Raw genomic sequence first — 24,268 nt, forward strand, 5'->3', positions numbered from 1 at the left:
CCAACTCTCACATCCATACATGACTACTGGAAAAATCATAGCTTTGACTAGACGGACCTTTGTTGGCAAAGTAATATCTCTGCTTTTTAACATGCTGTCGAGGTTGGTCATAGCTTTTCTTCCAAGGAGCAAGTGTCTTTTAATTTCATGACTGCAGTCATCATCTGCAGTGATTTTGGAGCCCCCCAAAATAAACTCTCTCACTGTTCCCATTGTTTCCCCATCTATTTGCTATGAAGTGATGGGACCAGATGCCATGATCTTAGTTTTCTGAATGTTGAGCTTTAAGCCAACTTTTTCACTCTCCTCTTTCACTTTCATCAAGAGGCTCTTTAGTTCTTTGCTTTCTGCCATAAGGGTGGTGCATATCTGACATTATTGATATTTCTCCCGGCAATCCTGATTTCAACTTGTGCTTCATCCAGCCCAGCATTTTGCATGATGTACTCTGCACAGAAGTTAAATAAGCAGGGTGACAATACACAGCCTTGATGTTCTCTTTTCCTGATTTGAACCCCATGAACAATATGAAAAGGCACAAGTAATAGGATCTGCCTTAAAAGGAGCACAGCCAGGGCACTGGGACAGTCTCTTCCTGATGCTCAGTCAATATTTTACACAGTACAAATTCTTTATGGGAATTATACCTTCAACAAACCCCTTAGGTAGATCCCATTATTCCCATTATTTGGCTAGGGCCACACAGTCATAAAATAAAAAGACCAAGATTCAAACCTAAGTCTTTAGACATCAAAACACCATGCTCTTCTCAACCACTCCATTAAGTTAAAAAGCTTAACTTATGTACAGTGACTAAATCCCTGGAATGATACCCAGAGAAATGTTCAGTAAGGTTATCTATGGATGTGCTTAGTCTCAGTCATGTCCGACTCTGCAACCCCATGGACTGTAGCCTGCCAGGCTCCTCTCTCCACGGGGATTCTCCAGGCAAGAATACTGGATTGGGACGCCATGCCCTCCTCGAGGGGACCTTCCCAAACCAAGGATTGAACTGTCTCCTGCATTGCAGGTGGATTCTTTACCATCTGAACTACCAGGAAAGTCCTATCTCTGGATAGTAGACTATTAAGTCGTCTTTATTCTTTGTATTGAGTCCTTTTCAGCTCAGCACAGAAAGAATCTTTGAAGAGATAAAACTCAGTGGACTTGAATGGGCTTGCTGTTGTTGTTCAGTCGTTAAGTCATGTCTGACCCTTTGTGACCCCATGGACTATAGCCCAGCAGGCTCACCTGTCTATCTCCTGGAGTCTGATCACATTCATGTCCATTGAATCAATGATGCTCTTATCCTCTGTCACTCCTCATTTTGCCTTCAATCTTTTCCAGCATCAAGGCCTTTCCCAGTGAGTCGACTCTTCACATCAGGTAGCCAAAGTACTGGAGCTTCAGCTTCAGCATCAGTCCTTCCAATGAATACTGAGGGTTGACTTCCTATAGGATTGACTGGTTTGACCCTGCAGCCCAAGGGACTCTCAAGAGTCTTCTCTGGCACCACAATTTGAAAGCATCAATTCTTCGGTGCTCAACCTTTTTTATGGCCCAGCCCTCACATCCACACATGACTACTGGAAAAACCATAGCTTTGACAATATGGATCTTTGTCTGCAAAGTGATATCTCTGTTTTTTAATACACTGATTCTATTTAGATACAGACTTTAAAAAAAAAAACAAAACTTCTCCCTCAAGCCCCACCTAGGTGGCTGCCTACAACTTTGAAATTATAGCCCTACTGTTGCATTCAAAAATAAAATAAATACATAACACTTCTGCTCTTCATAGCAATGGTGGCATTGTTATTGTCATTAGTTCGTATTCACTGAACACTTAACTATATGATGAAGACATACACACAAATGCATTTCCTCATTTCATTCTTACCATAAACTTGTGAGATAACTATTATTATTGTCCTCATTGTGCTGCTGAGGAAAAGTGCTTGAATAGGGCAATAATGATTACCAGGTCACAAAGAGGTAAATGGCAGAGTTCAGGTCTTGTGGTTCCAGAATCCCAAAAGCAATGCAAGTCAAAGAATAATTATCTATATTCTTGCCCAGTGCCCAAAGGATCTGTATCAGAATGGACTCTTTCACAATACCATGACCAGTCTATAAAAACAATGTTCAAATATTCAAGGCTATTAGGAAAATGAGTAAACCCACTTTGTGTTGCCTCAGCAGGCAAAACTAAGTCTAATGGTGGAAGGAGTAAGGATAGTCACTGATGCTTATGTAACTAATGAACAGTTAAAATACAATCTTCACTGACCAGGTCCTGTTAGAAGCACCTGATCACCAAGTATTAAAGTAGAGGCTTGAACACTATTCATAATGTGAATAATTATGAATTCATAATTCTTAACTATTCTTAAACAATTTTTTAAAAATATGCTTTCCTCTATTGAAATCTTATAGATATAGAATTCATCAAACAAAACTACTCTGGTTCAAGAGGAGCAGAGAAGTCAAGAGTCTCCGTCTCAGGGCCCCTTGGTGGCAGTGATAATATCAAGAAGTCCCAAGACTCTGACAAGTAAAGTTTACAGAATCTCAACATGAATGAATCTTGAAGACGTTATGTTAAGTGAAGCAAACTAGTCGCAAAAGGACAAAGACTGTCTGATTCCACTTACATGTGATATCTAAGGTAGTCAGAGACAGACACAGAAGGCAGAATCATGGTCACCAGGGGCTGAGGGGAAGGGGGAACTGGGAGTTTGTCGGATAGAGTTTCAGTTTGGGAAAATGAAAAAGTTCTGGAGATGGAGGGTTGTGATGGTTGCAAACAAAGTAATCAGACTGATGTGATACAGTTAGCGCCACTGACCTGCACACTTAAAAATGGTTAAAATGGTAAGTCATAATATACATATATTTTGCAATAAAAAAATAAAAATAAGCCATTAAAAAAAATAAGCCATTAAATCAGTCAATGTGAATGTGCAAAATAATAATACTAAGTAAAATAAAAATACGAGAGAAACTAGCTGTATAAAAAATTAACATAATTATACTGAAGAGGGTGGGAAAGAAATAAACTAACAACTAATTGGGAAATAGTATTTTGATTGGATACAATATAGAAAGAACTATATGTAAATGTTATGATATAGTTATCAAAAGTGTTTCCTACAGAGGTATGGGTTAAGAAAGTACCTTATATGTATACCAAAACTGATCAAATAAGTAAACAAATTGTAGATAATGAAATTCAGTATACTCAATGTCAGAAGAAGAAATTCTAAATAAGGAAAAAGAAAAGACTAAAATAAGCTTTGTAATACTAAATTAAAATCAGAGATATCAACACAAACTCATAACTTAGGATACATACAGATTTAGAAATATAAATACGTGTATGTATGGGGATAGCTAGACTATCCACTAAAAGCAGTAACACCTCAGCAACTGTAACTACATCTAAATGCCCAGATCGTGATCCTTAGACATTATTTTGCAACAAAAGGAAACAAGCGGTTGACCTCAGGGCTAGGGCAAAGAAAATATAAGATAAGCCTGAAACATCTTGTGGAGCCAGAAGTAAAGAAGTTTTCTAAAAAAGATGGGACCTTATTAAAAGTATACAGTAGCCAACCCAAAGATGCTCCTAATGGTCAAAGCTAGAACAATTTGTGTAACAAATAATGGCAGCAGTGAATTTTAACCAATAGAATAAATATTTGTGAATCCATACTGATAAAAATGAATAAATAAGTGAACAAACAAGGGAGAAAGTTCTTTCTCACAGAATTTTAATTAATAAATAAAGAGGGAAATAATCACCATTAAGTACAGTAATAAGTGTTGCAAAGATCCACTGGTGGATGCTAAAAGTGGCTGCACCAATTTAATTTCCACCAACAGTGTACGAGGGTTCTTTTCTCCACATCCTACGTTTTTTATTTGTTGTCTTTTTGATAATAGTCATCTTGACAGATCTGAGGTGATACCTCATTGTAGTTCTGATTTGCATTCCTGGTGATTAGTGACAATCAGCATCTTTTCATGTGCTTGTTGGCCATCTTTATGTCTTCTTTGGAAAAGTATTAGCTTCTCTGCCCATTTTTTGATCAGGCTGTATATTTGGATGTTGAATTGTATGAGTTCTTTGTACATTTTGGATACTAATCCCTTATTGGATATATCGTTTCATTATAAAACTATTTACAATAGCCAAGTTATGAAGTAATCTAAGTGCACATCAACAGATGAATAAAAGAAGATATAAGAGATAAATGCATATGTGTGTGTATATCCCACACAATGGAATATCACTCAACTATATAAAAAAGAATGAAATCTTGTCATTTGCAACATGGGTGGACCTAGACAGTATTACGTTAAGTAAAATAAGTCAGAGAGAAAGACAAATACTATATGATTTCATTTGTATGTGGAATCTTAAAAACAAAACAAATGAACAACCAGAAACAGAATCACAGATATAGAGAACAAACAGGCGGTTGCCAGAGGGGAGTGGGTCGGTGGGGAAAAGAGAGATAAGTGAGAGAGATTAAGAGGCACAAATTCCCAGTTGTAAAATAAATGAGTCATGGATATGTAATGTACAGTGTGGGGAATATATCCAATAAGTATGTACTATCTTTCTATGATGAGAGATGGTAACCACTTACTGTGATGATCATTTACAATGTATAGAAACATCAATTTATAATATTGTGTAACAGCAACAGTGTTGGAGATCAATTACATTTCAAAAACAAACAAACTTATAGATAAAGAGGTCAGATTTGTGGTAATTATAGGCAGAGGGATGGGGGAAGGGAGAATTGTATGAAGATAGTCAAAAGGTACACATTTCTATTATGAGAAAAATAGGTACTAGGAATATAATTTACAGCATGATAAATATAATCAACACTGTTCTATGCTACACATCGACATAACCAGATGGTCAACAATGAAATCAGATTGATTATATCCTTTGCAGCCAAGATGGAGAAGCTCTATACAGTCAGCAAAAATAAGACTAGGAGCGGACTGTGGCTCACAGCATAAATTCCTTATTGCCAAATTCAGACTTAAATTGAAGAAACTGGGGAAAACCACTAGTCCATTCAGGTATGAACTAAATCAAATCCCTTATGACTATACAGTGGAAGTGAGAAATAGATTTAAGGGACTAGATCTGATAGACAGAGTGCCTGATGAATGATGGATGGAGGTTCGTGACATTGTACAGGAGACAGGGAGCAAGACCATTCCCAAGAAAAAGAAACAAAAAAGTAAAATGGCTGTCTGAGGAAGCCTTACAAATAGCTGTGAAAAGAAGAGAAGTGAAAAGCAAAGGAGAAAAGGAAAAATATACCCATTTGAAGGCAGAGTTCCAGAGACTAGCAAGGAGAGATAAGAAAGCCTTCCTCAGCGATCAATGCAAAGAAACAGAGGATAACAATAGAATGGGAAAGACTAGAGATCTCTTCAAGAAAATGAGAGATACCAAGTGAACATTTCATGCAAAGATGGACTCGATAAAGGACAGAAATGGTATGAATCTAACAGAAGCAGAAGATATTAAGAAGAGGTAACAAGAATACACAGAAGAATTGCACAAAAAAAGATCTTCACAACCCAGATAATCACGAAGGTGTGATCACTCCCACTCACTTAGAGCCGGACATCCTGGAATATGAAGTCAGGTGGGCCTTAGGAAGCATCACTACGAACAAAGCTAGTGGAGGTGATGGAATTCCAGTTGAGCTATTTCAAATCCTACAAGATGATGCTCTGAAAGTGCTGCACTCAATATGTCAGCAAATTTGGAAAACTCAGCAGTGGCCACAGGACTGGAAAAGGTCAGTTTTCATTCCAATCCCAAAGAAAAGCAATGCCAAAGAATGCTCAAACTACCGCACAACTGCACTCATCTCACACGCGAGTAAGGTAATGCTCAAAATTCTCCAAGCCAGGCTTCAGCAATACGTGAACCATGAACTTCCAGATGTTCAAGCTGGTTTTAGAAAAGACAGAGGAATCAGAGATCAAATTGCCATCTGTTGGGTCATCAAAAAAGAGAGTTCCAGAAAAACATCTATTTCTGCTTTACTGACTATGCCAAAGCCTTTGACTATGTGGATCACAATAAACTGTGGAAAATTCTGAAAGAGATGGGAATACCAGACCACCTGACCTGCCTTTTGAGAAACCTGTATGCAGGTCAGGAAGCAACAGTTAGAACTGAACATGGAACAACAGACTGGTTCCAAACAGGAAAAGGAGTACATCAAGTACATATTGTCACCCTGCTTATTTAACTTTATATGCAGAGTACATCATAAGAAACGCTGGGCTGGAGGAAGCACAAGCTGGAATCAAGATTGCTGGGAGAAATATCAATAACCTCAGATATGCAGATGACACCACCCTTATGGCAGAAAGTGAAGAAGAACTAAAGAGCCTCTTGATGAAACTGAAATAGAGACTGAAAAAGCCGGCTTAAAGCTCAGCATTCAGAAAACTAAGATCATGGCATCCGGTCCCATCACTTCATGGCAAATAGATGGGGAAACAGTGGCTCACTTTACTTTTCTGGGCTCCAAAATCACTGTGGAGGCTGACTGCAGTCATGAAATTAAAAAGACGCTTGCTCCTTGGGAGGAAAGTTATGATCAACCTAGACAGCAAATTAAAAAGCAGAGACATTACTTTGTCAACAAAGGTTCGTCTAGTCAAGGCTATGGTTTTTCCAGTAGTCATGTATGGATGTGAGAGTTGGACTATAAAGAAAGCTGAGCGCAGAAGAATTGATGTTTTTGAACTGTGGTATTGGAGAAGACTCTTGAGAGTTCCTTGGACTGCAAGGAGATCCAACCACTCCATCCTGAAGGAGATCAGACCTGGGTGTTCACTGGAGGGACTGATGTTGAAGCTGAAACTCCAATACTTTGCCCACCTGATGCAGAGAGCTGACTCATTTGAAAAGACCCTGATGCTGGGAAAGATTATAGGGCAGGAGGAGAAGGGGACGACAAAGGATGAGGTGGTTGGATGGCATCACCGACAGAATGGACATGGGTTTGGGTGGACTCCTGGAGTTGGTGATGGAGAGGGAGGCCTGGCATGCTGCGGTTCATGGGGTCGCAAAGAGTTGGACATGACTGAGCAACTGAACTGAACTGAATGCTATATGTGAAAGTTCTACGAGTAAACCCTAAGCATTCACATCACAAGGAAAAATATCTTTTCTATTTCTTTAATTTTGTATTTATATGAAATGATGGATGTTCAGTAAAGTTACTGTAGTAATCATTTCAGGTTATATGTAAGTCAAATCATTATGCTCTATACCTAAGACTTATACCATGCTGTATGTCAATTATATCTCAATAAAGCTGAAAAAATAAATAAATATAGTGGAAGTCTGAGAAGAACAACTGAAAGAAAGGAGAAAAAAGCAAAAGTTTTAGGTCTTTTTTTGTCAAAGTTCCACAAAGGGTCTCTTCAAAAATTTGTTGCTTTAACCATTTGCTAAATAATCTGTAAAATCATTTCACTCTCAAGTATTCAGAATTCTACAACTCTAGTGCCAGATGGAAGAGTGAAAGCCATTCAGATCCTCTCTCTCATCTCTGTAGATTTATTTTACAGATATGTAGATTCATACTAAAACTCAGATCTATGCTTTTCAGTTTAGGAAATCACTAGATATTTTAAAAAGTTATCTTGTACATGCTTTCTTTCTCAAGTAGTTACTAGAATACATGTTTCAAATACTCCAGGTATCTTTTGAATGAAGGAGCAAACCAAGATAGAACAAAATATGAGATTCAGGAAATAGATTTGGTACAGGACAGAAACAAAGGGAAATTCCAGGCAACCACTTTGCTGCAGGCCTGGAGCAAAACTAGTCCAGACTGCAGCTGAAGGGAAAGCGTCTGGAAGAAAAGACTCCAAGGGGAAAACATGGAATCAATAGATCATTTAGTAAGTTTTGTCATGTGGGAAATTGTACTAAGTGGCTGTGGGAGCAACTGGGAAGCAGAAATATAAGTAAACAAAAAATGACAAAAGGCAAAGACAAAAAATATGAACAAGAAAAAGAATGTAATGTAATCAGATTACACTATTTAGCCCAGTAGTGAATAAAATTTGCCAAGTCATAATAATGTAAATACAGAAGACTACTATATCCAAAATTTGTGATATAACTTGTCAGAAGGATGGGTAAGGGAAGAGAGTTAAATCTTGACTTAGGGAATTCCCTGGCGGTCCAGTGGTTAGGACTCTGCGCTTTCACTGCCAAGGGGTCCAAGTTCAATCTCTGGCTGGGGAATTAAGATCCCACAAGCAAAAAAAAAAAAAAAAAAAAGATCCCACAAGCTTCAAGGTAGGGCCAAAAAAAAAATTAAATCTCCATCTATTGTAAAAACAAATCAACAGATAACTTCTAAAATGAAGAAATCAAAGAGTAACAGTATTAGCATATTATTTGAAAATATTAAAATAAATTTCAAAATAAAAAGCTTAAAGAGTTGAATGTGGTTGCCTATGGGGAGCAGAAATTAAGGGACGGGGTAAGAGAAAGGAACTGCTGTTTTTGCTGTAAACCTTTTAGTACTACTGAACTCTTAAAAACTGCCTGTATTACATCGATAAATACAAATTTTTTAAACTAGCTATGTATTAAATAGATCCGTTGTTTTTCCTTAAAAGGCAGGATGTTTGACGTTTAACAACATGCAGTTAGTATGTCATGTATTCTTCAAAAAAAAAACAAAAAATCACCAGTTCAAGTACTGAATCCAGAATCTCATTCCTTAAGAAAGTCATACACCAGGCTTGCCCCACAAGCCATTTTCTTTTGTAGACAGAAAAAAACAAAAAACAAATGAGTTGCAGAGCCGTTATGCCAGCCACTGAATTGTTGGATATTTTTTATCCAGTTACTATTGCAAGTGAACTTGGATTTTTGTGACAGAAACCTCCAAAATAAGAAGTATTATCTGTAAAGCAACTATACTTCAACAAAAATTTTAAAAATAAAACAAATACATACAGAAAAAGGCATTATTACCTTCCTCATAAACTAATCTTGATTGAGACTTTATTGTTATACTACAAAGGAAACTAGAGATACTTAAACAATTAAAACAATTAACAGCACCAATTGATTACAATGTTGATACATATCAGATGAGTTGTCAAAGGAATATTATTTATTATATATCACTTCATAAAACAATACAATCTCTACTGCCAGCAATTCAATTATACCAGCATCATGATTTCAAATGATTATGAGAACCTGCTTATTCTCAGATCCAAGGCAAAGCTAGAGAGCAAGACAAAATTCCTTCTGAGGTTCTAACAGAGATTAGAGATTTTATCAACACGAGGTCTCAGATTCATGGAGTTAGCAGGAACTTTAAAGATGATCAGTCCAACAACCCACAATCACACAGCCAAGCTGGTGGCAAACCAACACTAGAATACAGTTGAATTGAGCCTTTGTAGGTAGAGCTCTTTTCCACCACACTGTGCTGTCTCATGTCCTATCCCTTTTGAAGCCAACTTTGTCCCTATGAATAACTCAGACCAGGAAGAAATCTTGGAAATACACTACAGCCTCTAGTTTCTTTATAATAAGAAACACACACACACACACACACACACACACACACACATACTAGTTACTGGCTACATTGACATTTAGAGGACAGAAACGGTGAATTATAAGCAAAAGCTGAATTACATTTATCACTAGGGTTTCCTATTTCCAGGAGCCTAGGTCCCTGTCAAATTCATCCAACAAATAATGAATTCCTACTATGAGCAAGACACAGTACTATGTGCCAGGAACACCATTACAGGGGCTCTTGCTCCTTCAGAGCTCCTGGCCCCAGATGTAACTCTATACATCCTAAAATAAAGTAGCTTGTAATGCTGGACAAAGGATCATTATGATTTTTTTTTTAATCTTTATTTTATTTTTTTTGGAAGGGGCCACCCTGTGTGGCATGCAGGATCTTAGTTCCCCAACCAGGTATCAAACCTGTGCCCTCTGCACTGGGAGTGCAGAGTCGTAACCACTAGATCATCAGAGAAGTCCTACATCATGATTTTTCAATTGAACTCTTCCCTGAGCTATTGATCTACAAACTGGATCATCATTTGCTGGGTTTTAGAACTGCTCAGTCTGGTCCATAGCCCTGAGGGGCCTCAAGTCATTCAACTTCCCCATAGAGCCAGCTCTTGAAGTGTCAACGTGCCTGCACTATCATGCTCTGCTGCTGCACGTGACAAACCTGTCCTCTTTAGAACACCAGTCACCCACCTGGCAGCGCTGACATCTCATCTGGTCGGACTTTTCCCATTGCCTACAGCTGAATCATTCCAGAAGAGCTTTTCCGACCACTGGTGGTGGTTGTTTAGTTAGTTGCTAAGTCACGTCCGACTCTGCGACCCCATGGACTGTAGCCCACCAGGTTCCTCTGTCCATGGGATTCTCTAGGCAAGAATACTGGAGCGGGTTGCCATTTCCTTTTCCAGGGGATCTTCCTGACACAATGATCGAACCTGCATCTTCTAGTTCGCAGGCAGATTTTTTACCGCTGGAGCCACCTGGGAAGCCCCACTCAGATGGTGCTAGTGGTAAAGAACCTGCTGCCAGAGCAGGAGATGTAACAGATGCAGGTTCGATCCCCGGGACAGGAAGAACCCTTGGAGGAGGGTGTAGCAATCCACTCCATTATTCTTGCCTGGAGAATTCCATGGACAGGGGAGCCTGGCGGGCTACAGTTGGAGTCGCAGAGAGTTGGACACAACTGAAGTGACTTAGCATGCATGGTGATCCCTCCTAGCTAATTTCAAAGTTACTCAGGCCAAAGTTCTTAGGCCTCTTTGATTCCTCCATCTCCTCCCATACCCAATCAAAGTTGTTGCATCTTCTTTCATACATATCTTCTGCAGACACTCTCCTTTCCTGGTTATTTGCACTACTTCTTTATCGTTTGTGGATCTCTGCCTGCATTTCAACTGTGCTTCCCAACACAGCCAGATTAATCATCCAAAAACACAGCTTACATATGTCACTCTACTACTCAAAAGGATCTGAAGCTCTCTATTTCCTTTAGGATAAAATCTCATTGTCCCTTGATTATATTGTGAATTGGACAATATACTTCTGAGCCTCTGCTAATACCATTCCTTCTATCTAAAATATTCTCTCTCTTTCCCCTCTCTGTTCATCCAAATTTTATATTTCCTTCAAAGACATTTGCTCAAATACCATTTCCTCTGTGAAACCCACTGTCATCTCACTGGTACACAAGCATTCTGGGCATGACAACAGTGCAAATAACTGAGCAAGATGGAGTGAAGCAAGGAAGCCGGTGTGACTGGATGAGGTGAGAGCATTTTGGAAACAAGATCAGAGAGGTATTGAAAGGCCAGACCCCACAGGCCCTTCTTGACCATTAAAAGGACTTTAAATCTGAACAAAATGGGGATCAACTACACACTTTTCTATATTTCCTAGCAAAGATATATGACTTGGCAGAAAGATCATGCTGCCAGGGGTGACAAGAGCAGGCTATATGTAGAATGGCAAGTGCAGAAGCAAGGAAACTGGTTAAGAGGCTATTATAGTAATCCGGGAAAAAAGGGTGCAGGCAGTGAGAAGAGTCTGAATATGGATATACAGACTGACTGGATGAGGGACATGGAACAAAAAAGTAGTTAAGGATGATTCCAAGTTGCTGGTCCTAAACAAGTGGAAGAGCAGAGATGTCTTTAACTGAGATAAGGGAGAAGACTGTGGCAGAAGCAGGTGATGAGGTAGAAGATCTGGAGAGAGGTTTGGGGTATGATCAGTTTAGGATGTTTATCAGACATCCAAAGGAAAATATCGAGCAGGAAATTTATTACCTCAATCTGAAATTCAAGGGAGAGGTTCTGGCTAGAGATATATATTTGACAATTGCCCAAATACACATCTGGCCAGTTTCATAAAATTTCTGTGATGATGGGTATGTTCTGTATCTGCACTGCCCCATATGGCAGCCACAAGACACTTATGACTTGAAATGTGGATAGGGTGATTAAGGAACAGAATTGTTAATTTTAGTTAATTTACATTTAAATAAGCACATGTGGTTAGCGGCTACAAATGGGACAAAGCATGTACATGTGACTGGATGAGCATCCTAGTGAATGTAGGTAGAGAGGATTGGGTACTGGGTTAAGCCTACCACATGGATTATTTGTGATAGGAAATTTAAAAAAAAGAAACAACTCAAATCTCCATCAACAACAGAATAGAAAAATAATTAGTGACATATTCACAGAAGATTGTCTTTCAACACTGAACACATTAATCTATGTGAATGAATCTCAGGAACAATGTTAAATGAAAAGAAGTAATTCAGAGAAGAAAATTTTCCATAAAGGTCAAAAGCAGACAACACTAAACAATGCACTGTTTAGGAATATATTAAAATTAATAAAACAATAAAGATAAATCAAGGAATGATTATCCAAATATAGGATAAATATAGATGTCTCCACGGGAGGTGAGCACAGAGGACTTCAAAGTTACTGAAATTTCCTTAACTGGATGGTGAGTACACAGATATTCATTTTGTTGTTCTTTTTCATCCTATATACTCAGACATGTATAATATTAAATAATTAAAAGAGTATAAAAATAAGGCAGTATATGGTTAAATGTCAAATGAATATTTCAAAATATCCTAAAATCATTAAGTTCTGAAAAAGGAAAGATAACTGTGTGATCTCTATAGTGTCTAAAAAGGAGAGATTTAGTCATATAAAGAAAAGAGGGAAAAAAAACAAAAGAGGGAAGGGCATTCCAGAATGAGAATGAACAGGTCATGTGCAAGAATCAGTAAATTAATGAGTCTGACTGGAGACTAGTGAAGCTGGGTAGAAAAGTTGGGCTAAAGCCAGCTTATGAGAAGCCTAAATGCTGGGTCAGGAAGTTTGGATTTAAAACAAAAAAAGAAGCTTGGACTTCATCTTGAAATAGGGCAGAACCACTGGAGGGGTCTAAACAAGTCAATAGCATGGGAAAAGTGGTGTATTAGTAGGACTAATATGATATAAGGATCAACTAATAGAGAGACAGGAGGCTGGAAAAAAATCAGTTATAAAACTTGTAGCTGTGAGATGTCAACAGAAGATTTAGTATGGCCTGAACTACGATTCTGATGGATGATAAAGTTTACTCCAAGAAACTTCAGGATGAAAGATTCGAGAGTCTGATCTTGGGAATAGGCAGTGAAGGGGAAAGAGATTCAAAGATTACTCCAATTTTCAAGCTAAACTAAGGAAATGATAACACCAACATATGCAAAACTAGGAAAATCAACAGAGAAAACCAGTTTTGAAGGAAGACCACTGATTCAATCATGGGATAAAAGTCAGGCAGTGTGATAGCTTCCCCTCAGGGAACAGCTCGTGAGTCACACTTCTTTTTAAGTAACACATTCTTAACAGGCAAAGAGAAAATATTTAACACATAGTTCTTTGGGAGGAACAAAAGCTATTATAGCTTTTAACTCTACAAGAATTTTACAAGTACCATTTTAAAAGAATACTGTTATAATAATACTGAGTTGCTTTTCAAAATAAACTGAAAGAAGGAACAGAAGACAAAAGTAGAGATGTTCAGTAAAATGCCAGCAATGAAGGAGTGAAACTACTCAATACAATTTGACCGAATGCTCCTTGAGAACAGAATTTATCAACTGTCCCTGCATCCCCACAGCATTGAGCACAGTGAATAATCACTACAGAATATTGATATTTAAGTAAGGCTGACTGAACAGACAGAAAAGAGTGAGGGCAAAAACAACCAAATTAGGAATACCCTACCCAAGCCTCCAGAACCCAACATACCTTAAAGGAGCTAATGCTATGGAAGGAGCGTGCTTTAGCCTTATCATCCTGGCTGAAAGGTAGGCTGAGCCTGTGGTACCTGCTTTAGGAGAGCTAAAATACCAAACAAAAAATGGAAAGGATACCAGTTCTCAAGGAAACATATGAGTTTCTGCTCCCCACATTACTACCTAATGAGACCATCCCCAACTCTAACCTTTAAGGCAGACAGTAGAATGCAACTTTTTAAGTGTGTGGCTAAAGATATTCAAGGGCATCCTGTCCTTTAAACTGTTAAAAAGTCATTGTTTTGGTTGAAAGTGGTTTAAAAGTCTGAATCTCAACAGGTAGTCCCACCTGGCATATCACTGTTTCCTAAGCCTGTAGAACAAAGAAATGCAAATAGAGCTACCAGTAAAGTGAGATGATTGATGCTCAGGTGTTTCAAGTGGTTGCCGATGACTAGGCTATGACTTGCAGGTTCCCCCAGGTTAAGATAATTTGGCAGAGCCCCAACTTATCCAATATGGCTACAAAGGGAAAAATAAGGCTGCTTTCTAAATGAATTGATCTTATACAAATGCCTTAAGACCACCTCTTTCTCAAAAGGTTAGAACAGGAAAGAAATGGCCAAACATTGGCAGTTGTTGTTCAGTCGCTAAGTAGTGTCTGACTCTTTGAGACCCCAAGGACTGCAGCACACCAGGCTTCCCTGTCCTTCACTATCTCCTGGAGTTCGGTCAAACTCAAGTCCATTGAGTCAATGCTGCCATCCAACCATCTCATCCTCTCTCATCCCCTTCTCCTCCTGCCTTCAATCTTTCCCAGCATCAGGGTCTTTTCCAATGAGTCAGTTCTTTGCATCAGGTGGCCAAAGTATTAGAGCTTCAGCATCAATCCTTCCAATGAATATTCAGGGTTGATTTCCTTTAGGATTGACTGGTTTGATCTGCTTGCTGTCCAAAGGACTCTCAAGAAGTCTTCTCGAATACCACAGTTCAGAGGTAGAATAAAATAACAGTTCAGAGCTCATGCTCTGGCACCATACAAACATGGGTTAAATCCCAGTTCTTCCAGTAAACAGCTACATAACCATATCTTTTAACACATTCCTATTATGCAAAGTAGGACTGGTTACCTTCCTTAAGATTTAAATATATGGTAACTTCAGATGTTAGCATGCTCCTTCCTAAACCTACACCATGACCCCTTTGATTGGACCTGCATTTTCCTTACTAGCCTCAGCCAGTAATTTTTAGTGAAGAACATTCTAGATGGATGATCTCAATTACTGTGCTTTGAATCTCCAATTTCCCTCTCTGAGAACCACTTTATTTTGAAGTTCATGCCCTGGGCTTCATCAGTGAAAGTGAGGAACAGGAGGAGAAAAAAAAGAAAATCGAATTATAAGTAGAACTTACAAACTTTGTAGTTGTGTAAACTTAAAATTGATGCTTTCTTTAAAAATCACAAAGTCTGTACAACCTATTAGCAATAATTTTAAGAAGTGTTCTTAAAAAAAAAAAAAAAAAAAAGAAGTGTTCTTACATGTAGGAGGCCCAGGGAGGTACCCTGCCTATGTTCAGCACCCCCACTTCCCTCTCTCAACTCAGGGATCTTTCTGTATGTTGTAGTGGAATCTGTGGTGTAGTGGGAAACAGAAGAGGGAAAAGTTCCACAGATTCTTCATTTGCATTTGGCCTCCTTTAGAACCATTACTACTCTCCTAGTTCAGGCAGGAAAGACTAAGTCCTAACCAGTTTCAACTCCCTTAAAATCCTGCACACAGCCACCAAATTAAATCCTAAACTAGCAGTCTTCATCAAGATCCCTTCCCACCTCAAAAACTCCTAATGGCTCCCTACCTTTTATTCACTAGAAAGAGCCCAACTCAAATCCAAAGACCAGGCTAACATCATCCTACTTTTATAGCACAGTACTTGTTTCCTCCTGATTCCCCAAAGGAAATTCTTTAAGGCTCTGACTAATCTGCTCATTGTGCTCCCAACACAGACAAACATGCACACCCAGGAAAGATTACACCCATCCCCACGCACCTTTCCTTCAAAGGCCAGCCCAGACCACCCCATCTTTGCCCCACAACCGTGATCCTCAAACACACTGTCCAGTCTTCTGACCCTCTCAAGTACATCCCTTTTTACTGGCTATATTCTCGTGGCATCTCAATCCATTCCAACCACTTTGAAGGCAGGCCACGTTCATTACACAGAGGATCATCACTGTGCCCTGCACTTAGTAGATTCAGGGTATTTTTCAAACCAGAGGAGGTGTTCAAATAGTGTATCTAACTAGGGCAAGACAATACTGCCCATCTTTGCCAATTCCCCTTTATTCACAGTAAAGGCTATTATTCAGCGTTCGCTACAACGCTGAAAATTTCTAGTGTACACAGAACAGTCATGTGGAGAGAGCACGCCACCGGATGGCGGAAACCTGCGTCCCAATCCTGGTTTTTGCCACAAGCTCTGCATCTGTGGGGAAATCACACAATCTCTCTGGGCCTCGGTGGTCTCGGGTGTAAAGCGGCGGAGCCACTGTAAAGGCTCCCAGGATGTCTCTCGGCTGCCACAGTCCCCCCACAAGACAGCCAACACTCGGCTGCTCGCTAAGGCGGAGGCAGCCAAACTTTTACACTTCCCAGGGCTGGCATTTCCAAACGGGAGTGGAAACTCAGTCCGCACCGGAAAAATCGGGGCTGAGAGGAAGGTGAGAAGCGGTGTCGCCGGACTCGGATCCTTTGCCCCATGGCCACGAACAGTCCGCGTCGGGCTCCTGTCCCCTCACACGCAGACTTCCCCCGAGAGTGGCCCGGCCCGGAGCGGAGCGGCTGCCGGGAGCCGGCCGAGGCGACTGTCCGCGCCCGTGCCCCGCGCCCCCCGCACTTGTGACACACGCCGGGTGACCCGGGTCACAGCCTCCGTCCGTCCTCACCGCCTGAGGGACGCCCTTCTCTCCCGGGCAAGGCTCCTCGCTGCCGCCCCGCGAGCAGCCCTTCCGGCCCCCGGGCGGCCTCAGCGCGGCCGCCCGGGCCCCAGGCCGCCGGGATCGGCGGCGTGAGGGGAGGCAGCGGCGGCGGCTTTAAGTGCTGAATCACCACTTTGCAACCCGAGCTCCAAACCACCGTGACCCGCGGGCCCCGAGGGCCCGGGCGCTCCGCTCGGCTTACCCACAGAGGCGCTCCGAGGGCGGCAGGCGGGCGCCGAGGACCGAGCGGAAGGTGCTGGGCAGCGCGGGATGCAGCAGCCACGCTAGCCGGTACCGCATACCCCAGCGGAGCCGCCGGGATCACCGCGAACGCTTCCTTCTTGCGCGAGCCGGCCTCGCTCACTGCGCATGCTCAGTCTGCCGCGCCGCGCCGCCTCCCGGGAGCCTCCGAGCGGCCGCCTCTCCGGGTTTTCCCTGAAGCCCGACAAGGCGTGGACGGCGGGCGGTCAAGACACCGGCTGGCGGGAGGGACGGAATGTAACCGGGGGGCTGCGGAAGCCGGGCCACCAGGCTTCCCCGGGCGAGGAGGGACCCTGCTGGGTCACGCCGGGTTCACGCGTGAGGGCGGCTATGTGTATCTGGTCTGTGTTAGCCGGGGGCAGGGGACTCACGAATACTGTGAGGGCACAAGGGGCCATGTTTGCGGAGGCGCCCCCATTGGCTGTCGGTCCCGGCGGTGCAGGTGCTGGAATAAGGTCCGCCGGCGAGGCGACCTCCCACAAAATGAATCGGCGACTGGCGCGCGGCCCGCGGGCTCCCTCTAGAGCGCGATGGGGACGTGGACTGTGGGGTAGGGGACGGGAGAAGTTAAACGCGAGAGTCCCCCAGAGAGAGGCCGCGACCTGAGGGGAGTTTCCACCCTGGGAAACTAGCAACCCTTCAAAGACCTAGGTGGACATGGGACCGGCCACCGCAAAACAAGGCCTTCCTGGATTTACAAATCCAGAATAAACACTACCACTCTGTACTACTACTACATTAAAAAAATAATAAAGCATGGGTAGTACTACTAGTATTCAGTGTACTCCAGGCACTATTTGTAAGACTTTTTTTTCGATGACTTCATGATGTTTTGCATCCAAGAACAATGTAATTGTTATGAATTTAACTTTCCTTTACGTTATTTTACAGGTTTTTTTGTTTTTGTGTGCGTGTATGTGTTTTTAAGAAAAGCGCAATCAGGGTTAGCAATTTCCTAACTTGGGGTTTCCCAGGTGACCCAGTGGCAAAGAATCGCCTGCCAATGCAGGAGAAATGGGTTCGATCCCTGATGGGAGAAGATCACGAATGTTGGGGCGCAACTAATCCCTAGTGCCACAACTATTGAGTCTGTGCTCTAGAGCCCTGTGGTGGCAACTCTTGAGCCCACGGTGCCCTAGACCCCTTGTTCTGCAACAAGAGAAGCCACTGCAATAAGACCGCAGACTGCAACTAGAGAGTAGCGCCACCCCCCCCCCCCCCCCCGCACCCAGAGAAAAGCTGGCTCAGCTGTGAAGACCAGCACACCCCTCCCCACCAAAAAAACAAGAATCCTGCCAGTGCAGGAGATGTAGGAGAGGTGGGGAAGATCTTCTCCTGGGTGGGGAAGATCCCCTGGAGGAGGTAAGGACTGCCTGCTCCAGAATTATTGCCTGGAAAAATTCCATGGACAGAGGAGCCTAGTGGGGTATAGTCCTTGGGATCACAAAGAGTTGGAAGCGTCTGAGAGACTGAAAACACACTGAGACACTTTCCCTAACTTAAGTGCTTTTAGGTTTCTGATGTGGCAGACCCGAGACTGCAGCCAAAAACTGTCCTGAATCCTACTATTGCTTCTAAGGGGAATCGGAGGAAGGATCCCTTAAGTGGATAATTCATCAGTGCGGTTCTTGGGGATCTTTTTTGACCATATAGTTTCAGCTAAAGGTAAACCAAGGAGGGATGATAACTGAGGTAGCAGAAAGGAGGAAGCCCTCCTAGTGCTGTAAGGTACAATGTCACAATGTTCCATTCTCCTTCCAGCCCATCTGGTTGAGTTTCTGGTGCCTGCCATAGCAAATTACCACAAATTTAGTGGCTTAAAACAACAGAAATTTATTCTCTCACAGTCTGGAGGCCAGAAGGCCAAAATTAAGATGTTGGCAGGGCGGCACTCCCTACAGACAGTCTTAGGGGAGAGTCTGTTCTTTGCCTCTTTCAACCTCCTCGGCTTCAGGCCCTGTTCCTCCAATAGGCATCCTTACATTGCCTTCTCCTGTGTGTGTCTTTTCTTCTTTTGTCTTTTAATAGGACATTTGTCATTGGATTTAGGGCACAGCAAGGTAATCCAGGATGATCCTATCTCATCCTTAACTACACCTGCAAAGACACTTTTTTCCAAATAATGTTAACATTTACAAGACACAGCCATGTCTTTTGGGGGGTCATTATTCACCCCCATTGTTCTAGCCTCTACCCCTGCCTGTTCACCAACTCCAAATCACACAACTGTCACAGGTAATTGATGCTTTGTTGTTGTTTAGTTGTTCAGTTGTGTCTGACTGTTTTGCAGCCACATGGACTGTAGCCCAGCAGGCTCCTCTGTCCATGGGATTTCCCAGGCAAGAATGCTGGAGTGGGTTGTTGCCATTTCCTTCTCCAGGGGATCTTCCCAACCCAAGGATCGAACTCCCATCTCCTGCATTGGCAGGCAGATTCTTTACCACTGAGTCACCTGGGAAACCCCCAAACTGATGCTTACAACAATATGAACGTGTCAGTGCTCTTTCAACCGCTGTTGAGAAGGCATTGCCTTTACAAAACTTTCCTTCAGTTCCATTCTTCACATACTCTACTGGAAATAACCACTCTGTAAAGGCACTTACTTGAATCTTAAATCTTCCATATGTATAAGAAGCAATAGATTGGGAATGATTTCTTAGTCATTTTTGTATCTCGCCTGGCAGCAAGCACAATGCTTACACAATGTTTGTCAAATGCATGTTTGCTGAATCTTACTAAGCCTCTAGGTGTAACTACAATTTATAGGAAATAACAGGGGACAAATCTGTTAAATCACACCATAAAGATACAATTGGCAAAGTTTAGAATGTTTGTAACATTACACAACAAACGATTTATTTCTTCTTTGCAAATAAATTGCAAAATAAAGAGGAAGGAGAAGCCTGTGAATTAAAAGGGAGTTGGAATTGGTGAGCTATGACAAGCTGTTATAAAATTTAAAGGAAAATGCAAAGGGCCAGGAAGACCCAAGCCAATCTTGAAACAGAATCTGGAACATTTACACTACCGAATTTTTTCTTTTCTTCTTTTTTCTTTTTTTTGCTGTACCACAAGGCTTGTGGAATCTTAGTTCTTTGACCAGGGATTGAACCCAGGCCCTCAGCAGTGAGAACAGGGTCCTAATGTCTGGACTGTCAGGAACTTCCCACTACCAAATAGTAAAAGTTACTATTAAGCTATAGTAATTGATATAGGGACTTCCCTGGTGGTCCAGTGGCTAAGACTCTGCACTCGTAATGCAGGGGGCCCTGGTTGGAGCCCTGGTCAGGGAAATAGATCCCACATGCTGCAACTAAAAACTCCTGTATGCTGCAATAAAAACTGAAGATCCCGCAAGCTACAATTAAGACCTAGTGCAGCCAAATAAATAAATATTTTTTTTAAAAAGCTATAGTAATTGAGATAATATGTTAATGGCATGAGGGCAGACAAATAGGCACGGAAAACCATTCACTAGTATCTACAAAAGCTACACATTTGTGTATGTTATGACCCAGCAATTCCACCTTTAGCTGTATACTCATCAGAAATGTGAACATATATCCACAAAGATGCATGTATTAGAATATTCATAGTAGCATAAGTATTAATAGTCCCCAACTGGGAACAATCCAAGTGCCATCAACAGGAAAATGCATAGTAAAAATAAACTGCAGAATAGTCACACTTTGGAATACTGGATGATATGAATGAATTTCACAAACCTGATGAAAGATATCAGCCCCTAAAGAGTATAAACTAAAAAAAAAAAAAAAAAAGAGTATAAACTATTTGAGTCCATGCTTTTTCAAGCCCTGTTGAAAACCAGACAAAACTAATTTATAATATTAGAAATCAGGTTAGTGGTTGCTCTGGGGTCTGCAATGACTGAAAGAGAGAATGCTAGGAGCTTGTGGGGTGTGTTTTACATGAGTGTGTTCAGTTTTTAAAAATTAATTTAGCTTATGATTTATATACTTCAATAATTCAATAAAATCTTCAAAAATGGAAAGCAAAAATAAATAAATTTTTTAAAAAATGAAAAGCAAGAGAAGGCATATTAACCAAATGAAATGCTTGGTTCTTGTTTAAATCCTGACTTGAACAAACCCACTGTGAAAACTAAGTGTTTGAGATAATCAGAAAATTAAGAACACTAACTAGATTTTTCATGATATTAAATAATTTACTTTGGGGGCTATGTTAGTGGCTGGTCACAGCAGCTTTTTTTTTTTTCTTATAGAGTCCTTTGAGATACATACTGAAATAATATATGCCTAGGATTTGATTCAGAATAATTCCATCTTCAGTGAAAGATGAGGGAAGAGGGAAAGTCTTGGTCAGGAACTGATAATTATTGAAACAAGATAATAGATGTCTGGAGGATATAATAATGCTATTCTCTTTGATTTTGTATATGTTTAAAATTTCCCATCATAAAGAGTTTCATAATGTATATTAGTCTTAAGTACAGTAGTATGGTAATAAAATATCTAAACACAATATGAATTTTTTAAAATGTTTATAGATCAGTGATTTATTAATTAAAAATTTGTTAAAAGTTTTCCTAAATGACTCCTACTTGCTAGTCCTTAATGGTAAGTTTGAGTTATTTTATGTGCAGTACTCGAAATATTAATGTAAAAATCTAAAAGTCATATTTTCTATAGTTAAGAGTACTCTTGATTTATCCATTCAACAAATATAGGCCCAGGCTTTGCTTTAGATGTTGAGGATACCTCAGAAAAAAGAGCAGCCAGGTTTCAATTCTTTTGGGGTTGATACTATAGTAAGAGAGATAAACATGTAAATTAACATTTTATATAACTATATAATGTGATTAAAATAATATTAGCGTAATTATGATGGATCTTCATGCTGTCAGTTCAGTTCAGTTCAGTCGCTGAGTCGTGTCCGACTCTTTGCGACCCCATGAATCGCAGTACGCCAGGCCTCCCTGTCCATCACCAACTCCCAGAGTTTACCCAAACTCATGTCCATCGAGTTGGTGATGCCATCCAGCCATCTCATCCTCTGTTGTCCCCTTCTTCTCCTGCCCCCAGTCCCTCCCAGCATCAGGGTCTTTTCCAATGAGTTAAGTCTTCTCATGAGGTGGCCAAAGTATTGGAGTTTCATCTTCAGTGTCAGTCCTTCCATTGAACACCCAGACTGATCTCCTTTAGCATGGACTGGTTGGATCTCCTTGCAGTCTAAGGGACTCTCAAGAGTCTTCTCCAACACCACAGTTCATGCTGTCAGTGCCATCCAAATAACAGTTCTGGGACTTTCCCTCTATCATCACTACTGCCTCTCTGGGTGGAGGAAGATAACAAAGATCTCACCATTTATATTAAGAGGGTTTATGCATGCCTTGGGCTCTTGAGTGTGCACATGGGACAGTTTAGATGCTCAACAAAAGCTCAGAGCATGGGGTTCAGTGTTTGGACTACATAGGCAGCTGCCAATGGAGAGCCAGCTTCTGTGGCCCTTTCCTTGGGCTAACTCTCCACCAGATTTTCTCCTGGGACTTGTACGTGTGCATGTGAGTGTGTTTTAACAGTCCCTAACCTCCATTAGCTTCTTTCTTCTGCATCCCTTTCTGTCCGTCCAAGGTACCACTTAGTAGTTGAAAGTTGTGGAGGGGTAGTTACCTGTTTCTCCCTCTGTTACTACCTTACTTCGGGTTCTTCTCAGGGCCTCCCCTTAAGAGCCTAGCTTGAAAATTACACATACTGAATGTTGTTTTTTCTCTTTGCATTTCCTAATTCTCCGGGACACCCTCTATCTCCAGGGAAAAAGTCCTGGGGTACAGCTGATAAAGGGAAACATGAAATGTAAAATTTCAACATCTCCTTTTGCTATGTGGAGGAAGAAAGAAATGGGGTTTCATTAGAGAGCTTAAGGGTCTCCTTTAAACAGAATAGTTTGGGGAAAGATTCTCTGAGGAAGTGATATTCAAGTTAAGACTTGAAAGGTAAGAGGGAGCCAATTATAGAAACAGATGAGGGAAAAGACTCTAGACAGTGTAAACATCAATCACAAAGGTTCAAGACAAGAGGGAGTCTGGAATGTTCTGGAATTTGACAGTCAGAGTACTGGAAACTTCTTTCCCTTTCTCTTCCAACTAATCTTTGCTATTGAGGTGCTACTATTAGAATGTACTATAAATAATAACCAAAATTTGGGTTTGGAGATACTCAATACTTAAGCATTTCAGGACTTTTTTGTTGTTGTTCTCTTTGGCATTCATACCCCATAGATATACAATAATTAAACCTAACATGGGGACTTTTCTGGTGGTCCAGTGGTTAAGACTCCATACTTCCACTGTAGGGGCTGCAGGTAAGATCTAGTCTGCTACCAAAAAAACAAACAAACAAAAAAACTAACATGATTCTGGCAACCATTGAAAATGATAGCTAAAAACAAAAAATAAAAAAATAGGTCATACAAATAAAAATATTTATGAAGACATTTTTAGAGCTTGGAAGAATAAGTTATGTTAAATAAAAATTCAGGATGTGAAACTACATATTTAACTATGATTTTGATTATTAAAAATATAAGTATAGATATCGGAAAAAATATATCAAAATATCAGTAGGACTTCCCTGGTGGCTCAGTGGTAAAGAATCTGCCTGCCAATGGAGGAGACAGAGGTTTGATCCCTGGTCCAGAAAGATCCCACATGCCTCGGGGCAACTAAGGCCATGCTCCACAGCTACTGATGGCCACGCACTCTAGAGCCTGTGCTCTGCAACAAGAGAAGCCACTGCAATGAGAAGCCCGAGCCCCACAGCTAGAGAGGAGCACCCGCTCACCACAGCTAGAGAAAAGCCCTTGCAGCAGCGAAGACCCAGCACAGCACAGCCAAAAGTAAATAAATAAGTACTAAAAAAGAAAGAAGGAAAATCATCATTAAAAAATACTAATAGTTTTCACTAGGTAAGGAGAATCTATTATACGCATAGAGGAATTTAAGAAAGAACAGGAAAAAAAAACATACTAGAAATCTTCAATGAATACGTCAAAATTATTTTCCAGAACTGAAGGAAATGAGTTGCCAGACCGAAAGGATCCACCAAATGCTCAGTTCGGTGGGTGAAAATAGACGCATACCAAGTCAGATTATTACAGAATTTCA

At 40.9% G+C, this 24,268-nt stretch overlaps 1 protein-coding gene and 1 non-coding gene across 5 annotated transcripts in view; one reads left to right on the forward strand and one right to left on the reverse strand.

Moving 5' to 3' along the window:
• IDE (insulin degrading enzyme) overlaps positions 1-17,242 on the reverse strand; it is a 92,537-nt gene extending 75,295 nt beyond the window's left edge. For all 4 annotated transcript variants that reach the window (XM_065922919.1, XM_065922918.1, XM_065922917.1 and 1 more), the window contains exon 1: positions 17,066-17,242. In XM_065922919.1, coding sequence (XP_065778991.1) covers positions 17,066-17,163 — 98 coding nt within the window. In that variant the 5' untranslated portion in view covers positions 17,164-17,242. The remainder of the gene's footprint in view (positions 1-17,065) is intronic.
• A 3,102-nt stretch (positions 17,243-20,344) lies between these two features.
• TRNAT-CGU (transfer RNA threonine (anticodon CGU)) lies at positions 20,345-20,417 on the forward strand. The gene has a single exon. It is a non-coding gene; the product is annotated as a tRNA-Thr (tRNA).
• The last annotated feature ends 3,851 nt before the right edge of the window (positions 20,418-24,268 follow it).

This window comes from Muntiacus reevesi, chromosome 2 (assembly GCF_963930625.1).
Source record: "Muntiacus reevesi chromosome 2, mMunRee1.1, whole genome shotgun sequence".
NCBI classification, from domain to species: Eukaryota; Metazoa; Chordata; class Mammalia; order Artiodactyla; family Cervidae; genus Muntiacus; species Muntiacus reevesi.